Source organism: Staurois parvus, unplaced genomic scaffold, assembly GCF_062004578.1.
Source record: "Staurois parvus isolate SC_StPar_1 unplaced genomic scaffold, SC_StPar_1.0 ptg000347l, whole genome shotgun sequence".
NCBI classification, from domain to species: domain Eukaryota; kingdom Metazoa; phylum Chordata; class Amphibia; order Anura; family Ranidae; genus Staurois; species Staurois parvus.
Window position 1 is genome coordinate 5,265,518 of NW_028318143.1, and position 20,589 is coordinate 5,286,106.

The 20,589-nt window shown below is 42.2% G+C and overlaps 1 protein-coding gene across 1 annotated transcript in view; it reads right to left on the minus strand.

The window, feature by feature from the left end:
• Window positions 1-641: 641 nt before the first annotated feature.
• LOC149456803 (vitellogenin-A2-like) overlaps window positions 642-20,589 on the minus strand; it is a 48,441-nt gene continuing 28,493 nt past the window's right edge. Inside the window, exons 27-37 of the mRNA XM_089684363.1 lie at window positions 19,396-19,506; window positions 17,557-17,766; window positions 14,513-14,655; window positions 12,677-12,815; window positions 11,748-11,883; window positions 10,019-10,199; window positions 7,996-8,084; window positions 5,632-5,723; window positions 4,701-4,860; window positions 2,764-2,916; window positions 642-903 (exon numbers count right to left, since the gene is read on the minus strand). Coding sequence (XP_089540489.1) covers window positions 800-903; window positions 2,764-2,916; window positions 4,701-4,860; window positions 5,632-5,723; window positions 7,996-8,084; window positions 10,019-10,199; window positions 11,748-11,883; window positions 12,677-12,815; window positions 14,513-14,655; window positions 17,557-17,766; window positions 19,396-19,506 — 1,518 coding nt within the window. The 3' untranslated portion in view covers window positions 642-799. The remainder of the gene's footprint in view (window positions 904-2,763; window positions 2,917-4,700; window positions 4,861-5,631; window positions 5,724-7,995; window positions 8,085-10,018; window positions 10,200-11,747; window positions 11,884-12,676; window positions 12,816-14,512; window positions 14,656-17,556; window positions 17,767-19,395; window positions 19,507-20,589) is intronic.

The following is a 20,589-nucleotide window of genomic DNA, read 5'->3' on the forward strand; positions in this document are numbered from 1 at the left end:
AATTAATGGACAGAAAATTAGTTATGTGAGGGAAAATGCTTGTTTGTTCCCACAATCACAATGTTATGTTTAAGACTTGTGTCACACTACTGCGACCCCATTGTCATGCGATTTCCAATGTGACTTTCGTGCTACATTAAAGTCCATGAGACTCTACGACGCATTGAAATTGCATCACAGTAGTGCAGGAATTTGTTTTGAAGTCGCTGTAACTTGATTTTATGTGTTGCAAGTCGCATGACAAGTTGCAGCAATGTGAACCAGGGCTCTTTCTGGTAAGCAGTAAAATTATTTACACAGAATATAACTGGATACTAATATTTATAGGTAAAGTTGATCCAGGGGATATCCGATTGCCTCCCCAGGGATCAGGAAGGAATTTTTTTCCCTGCAGGAGCAATATGGATCGTGCTTTGCTGGGCTTTTTTGCCTTCCTCTGGAGCAACTGTGGGAATAGGATTATAACTTTTTTTTTTTTTATGGTTGAACTGGATGGATTTTTGTCATTTTTCAGCCAGACTAACTTTGTAACTATGTAATATAAACCTCTGCAAATATAGCTTGTTTCTCTTTTAAGTGACTTTAGTTGTTATTTAGGTTTGCATGACCTCAAAAGATATTTTATAAGAATAACAGACATGTTTTGTGGATGCAAATATTTATTGAAAATTTCAGGGGTTACAATGGAGAACTATACACTTTGTTTGAATGTGCGATTGGGTTGATTGGGGCTCATATTTGAGCTCATATTTGAGTTTCTAAGTACAGTCTAGGTCTGCCAATGACCGTAGCCCTGGAATTAATTGGCACACTTCAGGTTTCCACAGGAGCAAGATGTGTGAGCTTGTAGGGTCTCAGTGAAGTCTTCAGCCACGTCATCCAAGTTCTCGTCTTCTTCCAGTTCTGCAAAATAATCAGAGAATCAATCGGTCATACAAAAATAAATTGTGGGCAGCACAGTGGCTAAATGGTTAGCACTTTCGCCTGGCAGTACTAGGGTCGTTGGTTCCAATCCCAGCCACAGCACCACCTGCCTGGAGTTTGCATGTTCACCCTGTGCCTGCGTGGGTTTCCTCCAGGTACTCCAGTTTCCTCCCACTTTCCAAAGACATGCTGGTAGGTTAATTGGCTCCTGTCTAAATTGACCCTAGTATGTGTATGTATGAATGTGAGTTAGGGACCTTAGATTGTACACCACTTGAGGGTTAGGGACTGATGTGAATGTACAATATATATGTAAAGCGCTGCGTAAATTGACAGCGCTATATAAGTACCTGAAATAAATAATAATAAATAAATGCTTGCATTTGCAGCAGTTCAATAATTAGATAAAGTAGTACACTTTCACTAGGACTGTCAGTGTCCAAATTCACATTTAAATGTAATACTGAAATCACAATGGACATGGCCATCTTGAAGAATGATATGCAGTGCCCAGACCAAGCATAGTGTCCAGAAATTTCAGCTCCATACAGCTTTTTACCCTAGAGTTATATATCGAAACAGAAGGGGCATAACTTGATTTTCCGCTGCCAATTGCATGAATTTAAACAAATTTTCTCAACTTTTTTACACCAGAGGGACCCCTAAAAAAATTATTAGGTTTCTGGGAACTCTTACTGCAGCCAATTCATCTGGATCAATGGAAGAAATGCCCCTTATATTGATGGTCATTGGAAATAATGCCCTTTTAGTGGTGGCCAGAATGCTACTCCTAAACCAGCCACGGATGGATTGAATCTCGTCCGGTTCACCAGATTTGATCTATCTATTGGCAGGCTGGTTGTACAAAAGATGATCCATCGATCGACTTCAGTACAACCAGTCTGTCGGATTTTTTTCATGCGCTCACTGCCGATGGCTATAGCCACCAGCAATGATCATTATGCTCCGTCGGCAGGGAAGCGCTGATTCCCCCATCAACACTGATTGTGATGATTGGGGAATCAAGCAATTTTCTTTCCTTCCTAAATTGTGTAATGCTATTAGCTTTGGCAAGTGTGGTGGGCCCTGTAATTATGCAGGCACCATCCAATGAAAGGTCAATCAGTCATAGCTCAAGGAACCCCTAGCAACTCCTGGAGGAACCACAGAACACTGGTTGAGAATGGCTAATTGAAAGTGTATGTATAGCCAAATGTTTTTTTAGTTTTGAATAAAGTAAGTCAAAGTTACACCTCCAGTCAGGTTTTAGTACTATCTATGTTCCTGCTGGGAAGATTCACTTTCATATTTGTTTTGTTGACTATTGTCATTGGGATGGAAAGAAATGGAAAATCTAAAATTTTAGTGTTCTGAGAACAGTAGATGAGGGGAATCTTCCAATGGGGTCACCCATAACAGTGACAGCTATCTAAAAGGGAATTTCCCCTCACTTTGAAGAGTTTTCCTGTGTAGGACCATCATTGGAAGAGACCAGAAAATCGAGACCCAGAAAGAACCTTTGAGTGCTTTCAAAGATAGTAAAGATGGATGGTATATATGCAGCAATTCCTTTATGCTGTACAAAATTATTTATTCATAATACATTGGGCCACTCCAGTGTAAAATTGTAAAATGTCAAACTATGCCATGTGTACTCTCATTTGTACCAGGCTGATTACTTTATTTGCAATTTTGCTATTGCTGTACAAAATTAGGCAATTATAGCAACAGAGGCCACTATCCTTTTAAAATGGGATATTGGCCAATTCCTAGTAAATTGTTGGGTTGGATAATGGTACAGTCCAAAAAAACTAGAAGCCCACTACTACTGAAACTTACCAGTGGACTGGCAGTGCAAGCCAACAGAGACAGGGGTGGTGGAGGTTGCAGTACAGCCCTCGGCACATTGTAGAACTGGGTGGATGGAGTAGCACTTGGATCCCTCATATTCTGGCTTTTCAGTCTTCAGCACAGTGCGACGAAGTTTGCAAGCTGCAAAAAAATAACACAAGCTGCATAAGTATTTCTGTCAACTGGTAAATTACATCTTACTCTAATCTTGGTATGTATAACCAGTATTTTATGGGGCACATACATCATTTTGTAGCTCAATGGTCTCCAAATTGTGGGACGGATGTGCCCCTTTGCTAGCCCTTATCCGGCCCTTGTGGTTATGTTCCACCCACAGATACGAGGCACTGTTCCCCCAATGAGGCCAACAGTGGGGCATAATTGCAACTGACACCAATGATGGGGCTCTATTCCTCCCACTTATTCCTATAATGGGGCTTCATTCTTCCCACTAATTCTAATAATGGGGCACTATTCCTTCCACTAATTCCAATAATGGAGTACTATTTTTCCCACTGATACCAATGATGGGGCACTATTCTTCCCACTGATACCAATGATGGGGCACTATTCCTCCCACTGATACAAATGATGGGGCAATATTCCTCCCACTGACACCAATGATGGGCCATTATTACTCCCACTGATACCAATGATGGGGCACTATTTCTCCCACTGATACAAATGATGGGGCACAATTCCTCCCACTGACACCAATGATGGGCCACTATTCCGCCCACTGAGCCCAATGATGGGTTACTATTCCTCCCACTGACACCAATGATGGGGCACTATTCCTCCCACTGACACCAATGATGGGGCACTATTCCTCCCACTGATACCAATGATGGGGCACTATTCCTCCCACTGATACAAATGATGAGGCACTATTCCTCCCACTGACACCAATGATGGGCCACTATTCCTCCCACTGATACCAATGATGGGGCACTATTCCTCCCACTGATACAAATGATGGGGCACTATTCCTCCCACTGACACCAATGATGGGCCACTATTCCGCCCACTGAGCCCAATGATGGGCTACTATTCCTCCCACTGACACCAATGATGGGCCACTATTCCGTCCACTGAGCCCAATGATGGGCTACTATTCCTCCTTCTCCTAATGACCACAGGTGCTATTTTCCTTTTTTTACTCCCATCCGCCAACAAGTTTGAGGCATCGTGTCTCTTCTGCCTTAAATTCCTTACGTGGCTGTCTGCACTGCACACGTGCAGCTCAGTGTACAATTTCGGCATGTGCCGAGATGAATGAACTGCGCATGTGCGGGAGTTACATCATCTCAGCCTGGCCAATGAACATGAATGAAGATCAGAATGCGGCAGAAGACTGGTGGAAGATGTCAATGGCTGATGAGGCAGTTCCTGGGCCACTGCAGCACTGGAGTGGAGGTATAAAAAAAATAACCAGCAATGGCTGTTCCCATATTTATCTCCTAACATCTCCCTTTTAATTGGCATGGCAGGAAAACTGCTGTAAAAGCATGCTAGAGTCGGCCTGCCTTAGGGCCTGTGCCATCGGGCAATTTTTTTGTGTGTCAGAATTGCTTCTCTCAACATACAGGTCAATTAGAAAGCAAATCAGTGCAATTCAGTTGGAGGTCAGATGGGACAAAGGAGAAACTCAGGATGATCTCAGAAGCATCTCAAAGTGAAGTCAGCTGAAAGCATGCTTCATTTGCCCATCTACACAGCCATAATTTGTCCCTTTTACATTTTTTGTATGGTGTACCAAATGTTTTCTTGTTTTAGACCAGACCTCAAAATTCTCTTGTTGCTTTTCTATCACTGCTTCTCCATCTTGTAGTGTTAGTAATCTTGTTGAAATGACATTGGATGATGATCTTATGAGGTAGGGGTGAAATGCATGATTCCACTGTATGGGTCTGTAGTCTACTTACCTCCTGAGCAGGCGTCTTCCGCCAAGATCCAAGAATGGCCAAAACTGTCGGCATCATTTGCTGTAGCTCCATCTGGCATCCTGAATTCTTGATGTGTCTCATCATCAAAACGACCGCAGAGACCGCACATCTTTCCCCTCATAAAGCTAGTAGGTAAGACCTGTACATACAGTGTCACAATGTTATCTCTAATGACTTCACAAATTGCTTACAGTATGCATTTAACTTTTATAATTAAAGATGAACTTCAATCACATATAAAATACACAAATGAATGCAACTCTGTATTCATTAATACAAATGAATGTTTTACTGCAAGCAGTGGAAGTATCTGAATTTTTCCTGTCATAAGCCACTTGCCATGCCTTGTACAGCAGAGCTCAGACTGGGAGAGGGAGAAGCAGCACAAGGTTCCAATCAGTTGTGCTACAGGGCTCAAGTGCTAAGGGGGGGGGGCATGCTGGCAGGAGGGCAGATTGAGCTCATCAGTCGGCTTCCTACTCTTTCACTGTCCAATCACAGGTATGGGGAGGGACAAGACCTATTAGTGTTACCTAACTGCAGCAGAGAAAAATCAGGCCTTCTGCTCTGTCAAACAGCTATGTAGCAGAGCTGTGTATATCTCATAACTAGATTGACAGAAATTCAAATCCTTTGGCAGGTAAAACATTTTGCATGTGTGTATTTTATTTATATATATACCTGTTTGCCTGGAGTAACTAACCAATAAACAATCATCAGTCACTGCATTCTGTGCTTTCTTTTGAAATAAGTCTTAATAGTGCAGAGGAAACTGTCTTTGTCACTCATATCACCCAATCAAGATACAGCATTTACTTTTTTAATTGCGGTTATAAAACAACATTTCGCTGGTTCCTACATGCTAAATGCATGTGTTCTGCAGCAGTTTTTTTTTTTTACTTATAATTACCTGTGTTGTCTTTCCATCATGGTAAATCTTCTCAATACCGAAATGTGGTGCTGATAGTACAATCTTTCCGTCTTGTTCCTCCAACTTCACATCTGGGATTTAAGTATATAGAGTATATTAATGTTGAAATGATACTTAGCAATGGTACTAATATTTTTTTTAGAGAAAAAGGAGTGTATTAAAGTGTATTAAACTTATTGAAAAGGTTCCAGAGCAGACAAAGCCATGGGCAGTCATGTCATATACAACGACATAAAACATCCTAACAATGGTCATATACAGAATTAAGCCCATACATTGCAATCACTGCTGTGAAGCTGTGCAGGTTTTGTCATATGTCTACTTTGGCTTGCTTGTTTTCCTGAGGGCTTGTGTAGGCATTTAGAGCCAGTTCAAAGTACATGTACTTCAAGATATATTTTGCATGAAGACAATCCCAATGCAGCCTAATGATAAATCTTTACCTTTCAGCCCTGTTGAACCAGTCCTACCAGTTTGCTTTACTCTAAAACCACATCAACCCTCCCTGTACCTATAAGTTGAACTGAGTACAAAAAATGCAGTTTTGCTATGTTACTGGGAATATTTAGTAATCTTAATTGTGATCAAGCACTGTGTAAAATCTACATTTTGTTTGGAATTCCTTCAGAAAAATAGCAGTTTAGTTCCTGATATGTGGTTTTTGCCTGACCACTCTTGTGTCTCCAGCCTCATAGCTCTATATATGAAATGTGAGATCTAAGGCACTGCTGCCTCTGATTGCTAGTCTTAGCAGATTTTAAGTTAAACTTGGTGCTGTCACTACTGTGCTGCTCGCTGTTCTCCTTGCTGGAGGCTCTGACATGAGGAAGCAAAGCCCTGCATACACATAGATACAGTGCAGATCAAGGCATGGGAAGTAAAAGAGGAAGATCAGTTGCAGGCAGACTTCAGGTATTACTTGTGACTATTCCTGCACCTCTGTCTAACTTTTTTTTGGCACAGCTTCTAGAGATCAGTTTTTCTTTAACATAGAGACTCACACTAACGTGTAGCCCTAACATTCTATCTGAGCTAAACACTAACCCTCCCAGGGGCGGACTGACCATTCAGGCCCAGGGTCAATAGGGACCCAATGAGATGCCCCTGGTACCTTTCATTGGCTTTTTTGGGTGTGGTTTGAGTGTGGGCGAGGACACAGGGGCCCCATGATCCCCTATTGCCCAGGAGACCCATGAGTTGTTAGCCCACCCCTAAACCTCCCTATAACACAGAGCCTCATACTAACCGTCCTGTAAGCATAGCACTAACTTGTATCCCTAACATCACACTATCCTTCCCTCCCTTTAACACTGACCCTTCTTTTAGTCCTAAAACTACATCTACCTGTAATCCCTAAGCCAAACCTTCCTGGAATCCCATTCTTAGTACTAACCCTCCCAGATATAACCTTTATTACTTCTTGAAGTTTCACCTAACCTACATCAGAATCCTCTGGACTCAAGACTAGCCCCCTGCATTGAAGGATACCAACACCAGTATCTATTGTTCTGATTTACAAGAACACTAGACACTATGGAGCAGTGCCTTCACCATGTAGAGACATGAGGCAGAATGGAAGCCAGTGCAAACAGTCCAGGTATTGTCTGTTTGCTTAGACCAATGGTTGTCAACTTATGAGCTATAGAGGGCACTACGTCCCCTGAAAGCACCAAAGGGCTGCACGTAATAGTCAGAAAGTGAACACATGCTGAAGGAGATAGTACAAGACTGCAAACATGTCTATGGGTGTTGTTGCTGAAGACTGAAAGCCTTCTCCAGAAGACAGCCAGATACTGAGGACATATTATATGGGTTTGTTAGAAATCACTGTCATTGCAGCTCCTTTGCTAATTAATGCTCCCATTCCCACTACTGGGGTTTGCAAAAGGAAAGTGTCACAGGGCCACATGTGGCCCCGTGGCTCACCAAGGGCTTAGACCAGTGGTTGTCAATTTATGAATTTATAGAGTGCCTCAAATGCGGCCCCTGACATCACCAAAGGCTACACATAATGTTCGATATATGTAATGTTTGAGAGGACTGTCAAAGACTGCAGACCTAATAGAAGACATGAGGGTCGGAGAGTGTGGACACGCTACATTTATGGCTGGGGATATACCGCAGATGACAATACCAAACTGGGAACATGTTACATGAGGCTAGTAGAGATCAATGCTATTACCCCAATCAATGTTCCCACTACAGACTGCTGAGGTCGAAGGGCCACACATCATGCAACAAAGGTTGGGCACCAGGGACTTAGACGACCATATACTTATGTTGTCAGCAGTTAGTATACATTGTCAGTTCATTATTCCTTAAAGATCAGTGGAGCCCACTTACCTTCATTTGGCTCATAAGGCAGTTTATTAATTTCAATGCCGTTAACCAATAATGTGGGCTTTCCATATTCTCTGCGTAGATCAATGGTACTAAATGGGGAAAGAGAAGGAAGCCATGAAGTAAAGCAAGAGCTTAGCAAGTACAGTAAATGTGAAATATGTATACCAAAGCTATAGCTCATCATCATATTATACAGTAAGTGTAGCATAGACATAGAAATCTAATGGTAATCAGACTTAGTTGCCATCAGATTTTAGCATTTACTCTTCTAAGCGTTAGCTGCATTTCTATTGGCAACACTGCAAAGAACAGAACATAGCGACCCAAAGAAACCAGATTTTGCCGTTCTAATTATGGTTGCATAGGCACTTTTTTACTTTACCCTTATTATTTGGTGACTATAATGTTTGTTAGGTCTCCTAAAGATATAAGCAACAGTCTATTACAGCTTGTGAGGTCCAACTTTCTGGTAGGTGCTTTGGCTACGAAGAAAGAGAATAGAATGGCTAACTATTGTATCTCTTTCAACCAAAGGAACCAATTAAATCTACCACAATAGAGTGAAAGAGGGGGAGTGGGATCCTTTGTCTGTTTTGCAGCAGCCTAAAAGTAAGACTTTGTTCCAGGAGCATAAAAAGGTGAATCTGAGGGTGGGAGCTAAACAGGTGCCATGTGCATTCACATTTTCAGATTGATTGGTAAATGTCCTGGGAAATACAGATTTTTATTAAAACACACATGCAGAGATTGTGAAGTGGCAGTGCTAAGGTGTATATATTACATATTATATATCTTTGTGGTTTGGATAAGAGCTCCCTTTGAATTTAATTAAAGAGAGCCTGTCGATAGACCACTTATTTAAACTAAAATCTTCCCATAAGATTATATGTGCCTTTGACATATTTTAGGGATTTTATTTACCTATAGAGCCTCCCATGTGAAGACATTCAAAACCCCCCGAGACTTCTGCTGGGCTCCACCAACTTGATTGTGATGTCAGCAGCCCCAGCAGACGCAGAGCTGTCACTTAAATGGCTCTATAGTTATTCTGCCTTCAGCAGGGAAATTCATTATACAATATTAAATTTGGACAGTAGATGGAGCCCGCAACAAAAAAAGCTAAAGATGCATCCTGGAAGCTCAGACTCCATCATAGAAACTGAGAGAGAAGGAACTAGCCATTGGAGCACATGTAGTGCACTAAACCTACATCCCCTACAGGCAACATCGCTGATGAGCATGGACTTATTGCCATCTGCAGCTTAATCAATTAATTGTGTTTGTATATTTCATATATTGATTATATGTATTTCTTATATGTTTTTCCTAATACTTTCACCAACCCTGTTTAGTTAATAAAGCTTCAAGATTACATTTAGTCCAACTTATTGCAGAATAGGAGGGTTTAGCTGCATGTTGAGTTACACACCGGGAAATGTGTAGTGAGGACAGAACAGTAGTATTTCCTTTGCTCCTCCTCTGGCAGCTACATAAAAAGTTAAGGGAGTGTCAGAGGAGCTGGGCCAACAGAGAGTAATTGGAGGCTCCCAGAAAATGAGAGGGCAATGATGTGCAAGGAGGGAGGTGGCTGTGCTGGGGAATTGGCTCTCCTAGAGTGGTCAAACTCTCTGGGGCACATTGCAAGTGAATAATAAAAAATGTAGGGATAAAAAAAATATTCAAAGTAAGCATTTCAAATACTTAGTTTTCTGTGCTTTTACCCGCATTTTTAGTTTGGTGTCTTTAGCTTAACTAAACCTCAAAAACCACAGGAGATGTAGCATGTATTTTCTGGTGGAAAATATCTCCTTTCCAGATGCCAAGAACAGAGCCATGCAACTACAGCATGCTTGTGCAGGAGTTACATCATCAGTGGCGCAACCAATTGACCCAAGAGGAAAGGCATCAGTAGAAGCGGGGAAGAGGAGTGCGGCAGAGGAGTACTGAGCATCGAGAATGCTGAAGAGTGTTTATCCTAGTTATATTAGATAACAATGTTGTAGCAGATCACTGGTATACTTACAAATCTCCGAGTTGAACATTAATGTCTTGGTGTTCGTCATCAGTGTTCTTGGCCCTCACCATGAATTTGTATTCTTCGGTGCAGTCCTGAGCAAGGATATGAGTGCAGCTTCCAGGCATGGTGTATTGGAAGTTAACATCATTGAAGGTTGTCACCGTGTCATTGGCTAGTAAGCAACGTCCTAGAGTTTGAGCAGAGAATACTAATGAGTCAACGTTGCAAATTTGTTTTGGGTTGGAATAAAAAAAAAAAAGAATTGTCATGGCCGCCTTGCTCCATCAAAATTCAAGTACCACTTAAGGCCCTTTAAAATGTGCTTGGAATATGGTAATGTGGCAGCACCCAGATATTGCAGAGTTCCCCTTTACACTTTAATATTTCTAACAGCTCACTTCCCTCCTCCCTTATTTCCTGTGAAGTAATGTGTTCCAGTCTGTAGCTGGTGTTCTTATCTGTAGCTGGTACTCAAGATCATATACTGCACAGTTTAGAAAGTCTTTTGAATGTACAGAAAGTGAAAGAGGAAATACATGCATTGTGACATAATTGTTGGTATATACACCACGTAAGAGGCTTTTGAAGGCACTTAGCTTTGCATGAGTCTGGCTAGGTCAAACCAGCTGGTGAATAAAAGGTTTGTTTTCCTCAAGTTCGTGTCCGGAGTTTTACCTGGTATTCCCAATGTTGCTACTAGAGTAAAGTGGCCTTTCAATAAGTATGATCATCATTGAAGCATTCCTGAGGTGCTCTTGAGAACACCCTTAATAGTCAGTCACCTTTCCAAATTGCACAGCACTGGACCGAACAGAAGCAGGGGCTGTGTGCAATTTAGGTGTGAACTGGCCCTGAGGGACCTCTTTCCCTGTGACAATGCTCAGGTATAGCAGTCAATTGTTAGACTCAAGCACTTTCACCACTCTTCCTAGTTTTCTCCCCCAGCAACCACTAGGGATTTTAGTGCTGCCTGCAATGGGGATTTAGTGCTGCCAAGGTATATATTACTGGCTATACTTGCATGGGAAAGGTAACAGCACCACTTTAAGTGCCATTGCAGCTTGGTGAATCAGGGCAAATGAATTTGTCTAAATTTGGAGAATTTAGGAAAAAAAAAGCACCTGTACTCTCTATGCTGCAGCTGTCCCTCATTGTAACTGTGCAATCATATGACTGTTGATCACTCAGTTCTTGCTCAGTTCTGAGCAAAGAATGATGACTGTCAGTCACTGCTGTCCACTCTGCCGCTCCAGTGCTTACTGGAGAGCCGTGCTGGAGTAGGTGCAGGTGCAGCTGAGAGCTGGAGCCAGCTATCAATCAGGCAGCGGGGTGGATCCCGACAATATGGTTGGGACTTTCTAGATCCTGGAGTGGCTCTGTGATGTCAGCTATCAGTGGTGGACTTTAGCCTGCTATAAGCTGACTCTTGGTCACAGGAGTGCACAAGTAAGTGTATTCTTGTGACCCACAGGGGAAGTATGATCAAAAATGCTTTGGCCATACGTCCCTTGAACATAGGTTTCCTTTAAGACCCTTTAATATTGTTATATATATATATATATTTTTTTATTTTATATATATATATATATAATTGGCATTGCGGTATACTTTTTTCATTGTGCATCCCTTGGTCCATTGTGTCATACAATAGTCTATGAATAGAGCCAAGCCACAATAAAATGTCATGGGACTGAGCCATATATAAAACTGATCACATGATCACCCTTTTTCTTACCTTGAAGCTTGTCCGCTATGACATTGTGCAGATTGGTGAAAAGGTTAAAAGTTGGCGCTTGGAGGTCAGCAGCAGTTACACTCCAGGCGAATGGAAGGGGTACGGGCAGGTTGAGGGCTTCGTAGTACAGAGTAAGCTGCATTATAGCAAATAGGAAACATTAATCAACATTTTATGCCAATATTAAAACAGCGTTTAGACCAGTCATTCTTTCAAATTCAAAATGCGATCTCGCGTTCTCATTGTGGTATTTCATTTGGGATATAGATGGAGCTGATGATACAGGCATTAGTGCCGATTCACACCATGCTTGCACTAGAATCGCACAGAAATGCGCAGTGCGTTCCTGTGCAATTCAACCTGCATGCAAATAAATAAATAAAATCAGGATTAATAAAATGTTAATGACACCCCAACTGCAGGTCGCAGTGAATTTGCTCACACCTACCTGCACTGGATCGCATAGTACTTTTGTATCATGTGATCCGGTTACAGTGCATTTTAAAAAAAAGTACATGCACTACTTATGGCGTGGTTCGATGCGATTTGAGTCCATTCAAAATGGGCTGCATGTGAATCGCACAGGAAAGCATATCGCATACTTGTACGATTCAGCTCTTAGCATGGTGTGAGTTGGCCCTTTGTTCTCAAATTTTTTAAAAATTCTTTTCAATTTGTACAAATGTCTGACATTAGTGGGACAACTGCTTTAGAACTAGACTCCTTTGACAAGTAAAATGAATGTATATGTTCTTTGCTACACATACAATGGATTTCCATTTAAGGAGACCATACATGTCACACATACCAGCCAGCCTGCGGTAATCAATACATCTGATAAGCTATGCCTGCCATGATCACAGTACATGTCAAATGTCATATCCAAAGGACTATGGCAGTAGAAGCAGGAAAATGAAAGTGGCTCTTACATAAGGCAGCCTGATCAAAACATTTGCAAGTCTGGGGTTGCGGAGAGAGAAGATGACTGTAACTTGTCTTGACGGGTTCCTCTGATATTGTTCGGAGAATCCTAGTAAGTAGGCAACTCCAGGTAGCAAAGATGAGGATCTGAAATAGCAGAGTTTATTTAATATACTATTATCCTATATGGCATTATATTATACAGGAACTAGAGCTATTAAAGCTGAACCCCAGGCAGATCTAAAAAAAACACAAATTATTTAGCTATTCATTCATTTAAAGCAGGGGACTCCAAACGTTCTAATCAAAGGGCCAGTTTACTGCCCTTCAGACTTTAGGGGGGCCGGACTGTGGCCATTAGGAGTAGAAAAGGTCCCAACGTCAATTAAAAAAAACAATACCCAATGATTAGTGTCATTGGGAGGAATTGTACCTCATCATTGGTGTCATTGGACCCTATGGTTGGTGTCATTGTGAGATATTGTGCTCCATCGTTGGTGTCATCTGGAGGAATTGTGCCCCTTTATTAGTATCAGTGGCAGGGGCGGACTGACAACTCATGGGGCCCCCGTGCAATAGGGGACCATGGGGCCCCTATGTCCTTGCCCAAACTCAAAAAAGCCTATGAAAAAGGTACCAGGGGCATCTCATGGGCCCCCCTACTGACCCCAGGCCCTCGGGCAGTGCCCGAGTTTCCAAACAGTCAGTCTGCCCCTGATCAGTGGGAACATGATGCCCCATTGTTACTTTCAGTGGATGAAATAGTGCCCTGAGGGCTGGGTAAAAGCAAGCAAAGGGCCGCATCTGGCCCCCAGGCCACAGTTTGGAGACCACTGATTTAAAGCATTAAAAATATTTTTTTAGTGCAATGAGGGTATCTGAACTTGACTTGGTATCAGTGCTGTGCAGATCCCCTGCACAGCAACTGAGAGAGGTGGGGGGTCAGACCAAGAAGCCAATAAAGTGTGTTATATACAATTATGTACCAAATATGCTGTTAGGAGGAGAAAGCAGAGTGAGCAGGAGGGTGACCTTATCAGTCTTTTGCTGCTCTTTAATTGTCTAGTCAGCAGGAGTGGAGAGAGGACATCACTGTATTCCTTATCTGTAAGTGGTGTCATCCACCTCACTTTTCTGGATGAGGACCTATGAACCTACACTGACCTCACCTACTGCACAGCTATTTTAAATCTGCAACTCAGAAAGTACTGAAGAAATAGCCAGGCTAGTCGTTTTTTTTAAAAGGAGATCAAAAATGCAAGCCCCTATGTTAATGTAAAGGTAGGTTTTCTTTAAAGTGGTTGTAAACCCTTACATACACCCAGTGAAGTGACTGACCTCATGTGATATGCAGAGATGAAACAACTCCTCCTACATAAGTTGTACCTGTTTATCTGCAGTCTTCTCTTCTCTACAGCTGTTCAAATTGCAGAATTGATACAGCTTGTCTGAGCTTTCAGAAAGCAGGGGAAGCTGCACTTACACTCTGCAGAGTTCAGTGAGAGCTGATTGGAGGGAAAGGGCACACCCCCCTTCACACAGTTCACAGGAACAAAGCTGATGCTGTAAATCACAGGCTGTGTGCTGGAGCTCCCTACCCTGTCACCTGTTTTCTCAAGGTGTGAGGAAATTGTGCAGATTGCAAAGAAAGATGGCAGCAGACAGAAGTGACACTTAGTGCTCTGGATTGAGGCAAACACACACTAGAAAAGGATATGCTTTGTTCTTATTTCAGGTCTGAGGTTTACAACCACTTTAAGATTATTACTATAGAGTAATAATAATGTAATATTAATGACTCTTTATTACAATTGTAGCCAAAATAGCATGTAACTAAATCTTACACTTGTTCGATGGCTCTCAGTTTGGCTGGGATTCTAGGTATGTCAATCTTCAACCTTAATGCAGGCTGCAGGCCAAGATGTCCAAGCTCAGCAGAGAGAAGGGATTTGTATTGCTGACAGTTCTCACCCCATTTCACTACAGCCTGGAGCACAAAGAGAGAAGCAGAATTCAGTTAGTTATCTTGAGATGTTTTTGTACTTGTTAGTTGTTTCAGGGAACAATTACATGTACCTTATGATCTGCATAAGCTGGTAATGATCCAATGTAGTCCTTTTAATATATGGTCAATATGGGTCTTCAGCAGGGGCGGACTGACAACTCATAGGGCCCCATGGCAACAGGGGATCATGGGGCCCCTGTGTCCTTGCCCAAACTCAAAAAAGCCTATGAAAAAGGTACCAGGGGCATCTCATGGGCCCCCTACTGACCCTCGGGCAGTGCCTGAGTTTCTAAATGGTCAGTCCGCCCCTGGTCTTCAGTAAGTTCACCATGGGGGACAACTTTCAGGTAAAGTTTATTTGAAGTCACAGAATGGATGTACATTTAGACAGACGCTGTATTAACAACCTCCATTCATAGCCTTAAAGAATAATTCCAGGTATGGCTTTTTTATACATAGTTACAGTATTCCAGCTTGGATCAATGTAACTGTGTAAATGCTATAACCGTGGGGTCCTTCTAAAAGCTGGAAATGACTGTAGTAGCACCGCTAGGGATCTCCGCTAGCTTCCATGTCCTGCACTGAATGGCTGCACTGCTGCAATTTTGAATATAGGAGGTCGACTGCTCGGCAAAGACGCCACTCCATGAATACTAATCATTCTCTGACTGGACAAGGACAAGGTGGAGAGCATGACTTTACCATTCCACCTCTCCACCTTGTCCAATCAGAAAATGCTTTGCATTCATTGAAAAAAGCAAAGCATTCTCTGAATGGTACCCAGCCTCGTGACCCAATACTCTCAGTAAGGCTACTTTCACACGGAGGAGTTTTTGAAGCGTTTTTGTGTTAAAAAAAAGTGCCTGAGAAGCCCAAGAAAAACACTTCCCTACGTATGTGAACGTATATCTATGTATGTTTTCACACTGAGGCGTTGCGCTTGCTGTGCGGTGTAAAAATTCCTGCTTGCAGCATCTTTGGGACATGTTTGATGAGTTAAAAAAATGCCCCAAAAACGCCTTTTCCCATTGAAATCAATAAAAACGCCTGGAAAGCGCATCAAAAATGCCTCTGAGATAGAGGGGGCTCTGTGGCGCAGTGGAAAGCACATTGGACTTCTAGCTGGTGTAGTAAAAATGCCTCTAAGAAGTGTTTTGGTGCAGTTTTTAAGTCACATGTCTTTTTAAAAAACACTCAGAAATCCTATGCATTTTTGCTGTGTTTTTGCGGTGGATCAGTGTGAAAGTAGCCTAACTGGCACTCAGTATGACACCTGGTCAGATGCACCTTCTTCTCTGTTTTAAACTCAAGTCTGAGTGAGGACACTTGGGATGTGATGAGGGGTGTGGCTGCTACTCAGCTATGCTAGCACAGAGTACTGGAGCTCGGACAGAAGCATTTTCACTGAAAGAAATGATATTTTAAGGCACTGCCAAACAAAAATCATAAGAGTAGTGGACAAAAAGGAGTTAAAAAAAGAGATGTGAGACTTTAAGATCCCGGTGCGACTTGGCGTGCAATTTACTATGCCATGTGACTTGCAAATCGCATGACAAGTCACATCCTATTGTCCGCAGTTACAGCAGTCACACTACGTCAGGTGCGACTTGCATAGACATCTGTGCCTTGCAAGCTGCAGATGTGTTGCAAGTCGCACCTTAAGTCGGAATATCATCTGACTTTGAAATCGTGCAACTTCATGGGAAGTTGGATTAGGGTGATTAAGGTGTTCATGGACTTTAGGCCCCGTTCACAATGGAATGTGGTGTGTGAAAGCTGTGTTTGCATTCTGCAGCAGTACGTTTGCCTGCACCGGATCTCATATGGTACAGAAGTAACATACAGTTTGGTTGGAGTGAATTTGGTTGGAGTGAATTTCCAGAAGTAGTGCCTGCACTACCTTGGGTGCTGTGCAGTGTGATTTGAACCAATTCAAAATGAATGGGCTGTAATCGCACCATACTGAACTGCATGGGAATCACACAGGAACTGCACTGCGATTCTTAGTGTGAAATGGCCCTTATGAGTTCTATATGGAAAACACAAGTTTGAAATCAACTGGTCGTCTGTGAGAGTTAATTTTATGGCTGGTATATGTGTAACGTTGACAATTTACGCAGTGCTTTAAATATTATACATTCACATCTGTCCCTGCCCTTAAAGCGGAGCTCCACACAAAAGGGGAAGTTTACTAGTACTAGTCCCCTGCTCCCTGTGAGGGATTGGCACCTTTTGGAAGCGGGGGGGAGCAGGTACCCGATATTAAAAGAGGCCTGCTCCCACTTCCGCTGCGATCGCGGGGAAGGAGTTGTCCCTCCTTCCCCGTAGTCTTCTGGGACCATTCACAAAGTGCAGTGCTACTCACGCATGCGCAGTGGGCACAAGCTGTCACAGCCAGATGCCCACACTTAAGATGCCGGCCCTGGGGAGCAAGGATGACAGGTGAAACCAGCTGCAACGAGGACACCGTGGGATCATCGGACAGGCGAGTGGCTGTTTTCTAAAAGTCAGCAGCTACAGTTTTGTAATCTTTGATTGGAGCTCCACTTTAAAGAGCTTTCAATGTAAGGTCCCTATCTCATGTACATACTAGGGCCAATTTTAGACAAAGGCAAATGAACCCACCAAGCACTGGTAGAACATGCAAACTCCATGTAGGTAGTGTACCAGTTGGGATTCAACCCAAGGACCCTGGTGCTGCACAGCAAGAGTGCTAACCACTAAGCCTCTGTGCTGTTGGTATAAATGGGACCAGTATAGTTGACACTCATCAATCATGATGTACACAATTTGGCTGCAACCTGTCAGGAGCTTAGTAAGCCCAAAGGTAACCTGTTATAAAACACAAACCTATTAAATATTGTAGTAAAATTAGATGTTTACCTGTGCTTTACTTAGGCTTTGAACTTCTGCCTTGATACAAACTCTCCAGCGGGTTTCTTTGTTGATGTCCACCACAAAGACATGCACCACAGGGTTGTCTGAGTGATAGTGAGCGAACACAATGATTTGATACCCTTGCTTCGTGTTGTCAGATCTGACTGCCTGAACGGTGATAACCCATCTTGGTGGCTTTTGTCTAATTAATTTGGCCTGAAAAAGAAAACAAGGCATAATATCAGATACATGTTATATTTTTATGCCATGAAAATTTCAGATTTCTCCCATGTTGTAGTACAGGCATGCTCAACCCGTGGCTCACAGAGCCATCTGATGTGGCCTGCGACCTCAAACCTATGGCAACTGCCTCTTTCAGGTGCATGCCGCTCTACTTAATGATTGCTAGTCCTCCATAGTCCCGACGGCTGTCATACAAAAGCCATGATTGGAGCCGGCTCTTCGCTCATCTCTTTCCTTTCTAACACACAGACACGCCTTTAGCTGAGTGGATTACATCTAGTGGCATCCATAGGGGTTCCGAAGGTGGACTCTCACAGTTGTGTGATGAGCTTGGTGTCATCCCGGGAGCATGTGAGTGCATTGTGTGCCATTTTAGCTTTTCTTAATAAAGATGTTTATTACACTACTAGGGCGTGTGCTTCATTGGTCTGTTGTTTTTTGTTTGGATTGTCCACAGTCCTTGGATAGTCCAGTTATTTAAGGGATGGCTGCAAATAGCATGATATAGTGAAGGCTGCAACACTGGTTCAGAGCTTTTTTGGCTGGTCACAACCAGGGGTGTGCTGAAAACTCATGGGGCCCCCGGGCAATAGGGGATCATGGGGCCCCTGTGTCCTTGCCCAAACTCAAAAAAGCCTATGAAAAAGGTACCAGGGGCATCTCATGGGGGCCCCCTACTGACCCTGGGCCCTCGGGCAGTGCCCGAGTTTCCAAATGGTCAGTCCGCCCCTGGTCACAACTGTGCACAAGAGTGGGATTAATAGTGATATGGGTAATAAAAAATTTGATTTTTTTTGTGATTAAACAGTGGGTGAACATCCAACATGGATTGGTCCCACAGAAAATGATGATCCTGATTGTTGCTTAAAATCTTCATTATGCTATTCAAAATTAAAAAATTCTGAACCATATAATTTCATTGCCAAATCATTTAGCTGGCCCATGCTCTTCAAAGGATTGAGCACCTCTGTTGTAATAGATATCTAACCAACTTTTTGAGATGAGCAAGCAGGACACTCTTGGCTCAAAGTTTGTAGATAAAGAACCCACCGCTGACACTCCTCCAGTTCTGGCTACTGTGAAGAATAAATTGGCAAAAATGTGGTTAAACCCACAAGTGTTTTTTTCACCACTACTTTTCCGATACAATAGCTTTTCAAAAAAAGAGGATTCAAGAATTTTAAGGTTGAATGAAAGGAATAGTGTTCTATAACACTTTTGGCAGTATGGTGTGGCATATTTTATGTAGAGGTCAATCAGACCAAAAAAAAACAGTAACTGAAGAGGAAAGAGGCATTTGGTTCCAAAATAGGGACAGTTCCTTCAAATGAGCTACTATAACATGCTGTGTGTGGCAAGGCCTGACTGATACTGAAAATACATTTTTATTATTATTATTATACAGGATTTATATAGCGCCAACAGTTTGTGCAGCGCTTTACAAAATTAACGCCTAGACTGATATTTGTGGCCACAAACTTGTTATAGAAAGAGTATTTCTTAAAGCAGAAGAAGGACACAGGACAATACCAACCATCCAGATGAGTGGCATGGCTGCCATGTTGATAGTCCTAGTCATAAGTAACAGATTGGCTTACTTACACGAGAGTCCTGTCTTCTGGAAGATGCACTACTGCTGCTACTGCTGCTGCTGCTACTGCTGCTTCTTTTGGACAGAACTGAGTGTGCACGAGCAGAGTCTGGCCTTCTAACCTGATTTAGAAAATGTTGTGCCGTTAGGAGACATCGTAGCATTTTAAAGACAACATAACATAGGAAGCTCTTGTACAGTACAAAAACATTCAAGTATTGTTGAGAAACGTTTTGTTGACCAGCCAGCTAACTACACCCTTCAAGACTGTGCACATATTAATATATATATTTATTTATATTGGGTTTTCATCTAATTTGATTCAGCAGATACTGAGGTCGACAATACCAGGTCATAGCATTTTATAGATAACATAACATAAAAAGTTGTTGCTCGGTACAACAATATTGCAGGATTGTTGAGAAAAATGTTGTTGACCAACAGGCCTACTACACACTTTCCAAGATTGTGGATGTATTATTATATACATTTATTTATTAGGTCCTCATCTGGTTTTATTCAGCACATATAAAGGTAGACCGTGCAAGGTCACATGCTGAAGGGGAATACTAAATGGGAAGGTCTATGTAATAATTTCTTACAATCATTGCTATTGTAGTAATAGGAGCATCTGTTTGGACATGAACTATACTTGCTGGTCTTTCACCAAAGATGATACTTCCAATTAAGAAACAGTGCTGGGGATGCAATATCAAGCTCTCTACAGATTTTGATAGTTTATGAGTCAACTCTGAGTGTAGGGATCCCGGAAAATCCCATTTACGAATTGGATAGACATACTTTGTAAGAAAGAAAATTCTGAATGGATCTGAATTAAATGGCATTGGAGCTTGTGGACATACCTGCAGTAATATTTACCCCAAAAACAAACACACTCTACATAAATGCCAGTCATATTTATAAACTTAATTTCAGAATTATTTTCTTTCAGCTATCAGTTTCATACTCTTTCTTAAGCTGTTGGGGTTTTTAGGGGACTGGGTTACTTGATCCAATGGAGTAACCAGAGGACCTCGGCACAAGACCAGTTTTTGGGCCTCTTATTCAACTTCTGTCCATCTATTCACTCTTCATTGGTTAACAACTAGAACAACATAAGCCTTGTCCAGGTGTCTCTGATAGTGGCAGGGGGTCCTAGCATCCATCTGATCCACATATGGTATAGATGGGCCCCTAAGTTCTAA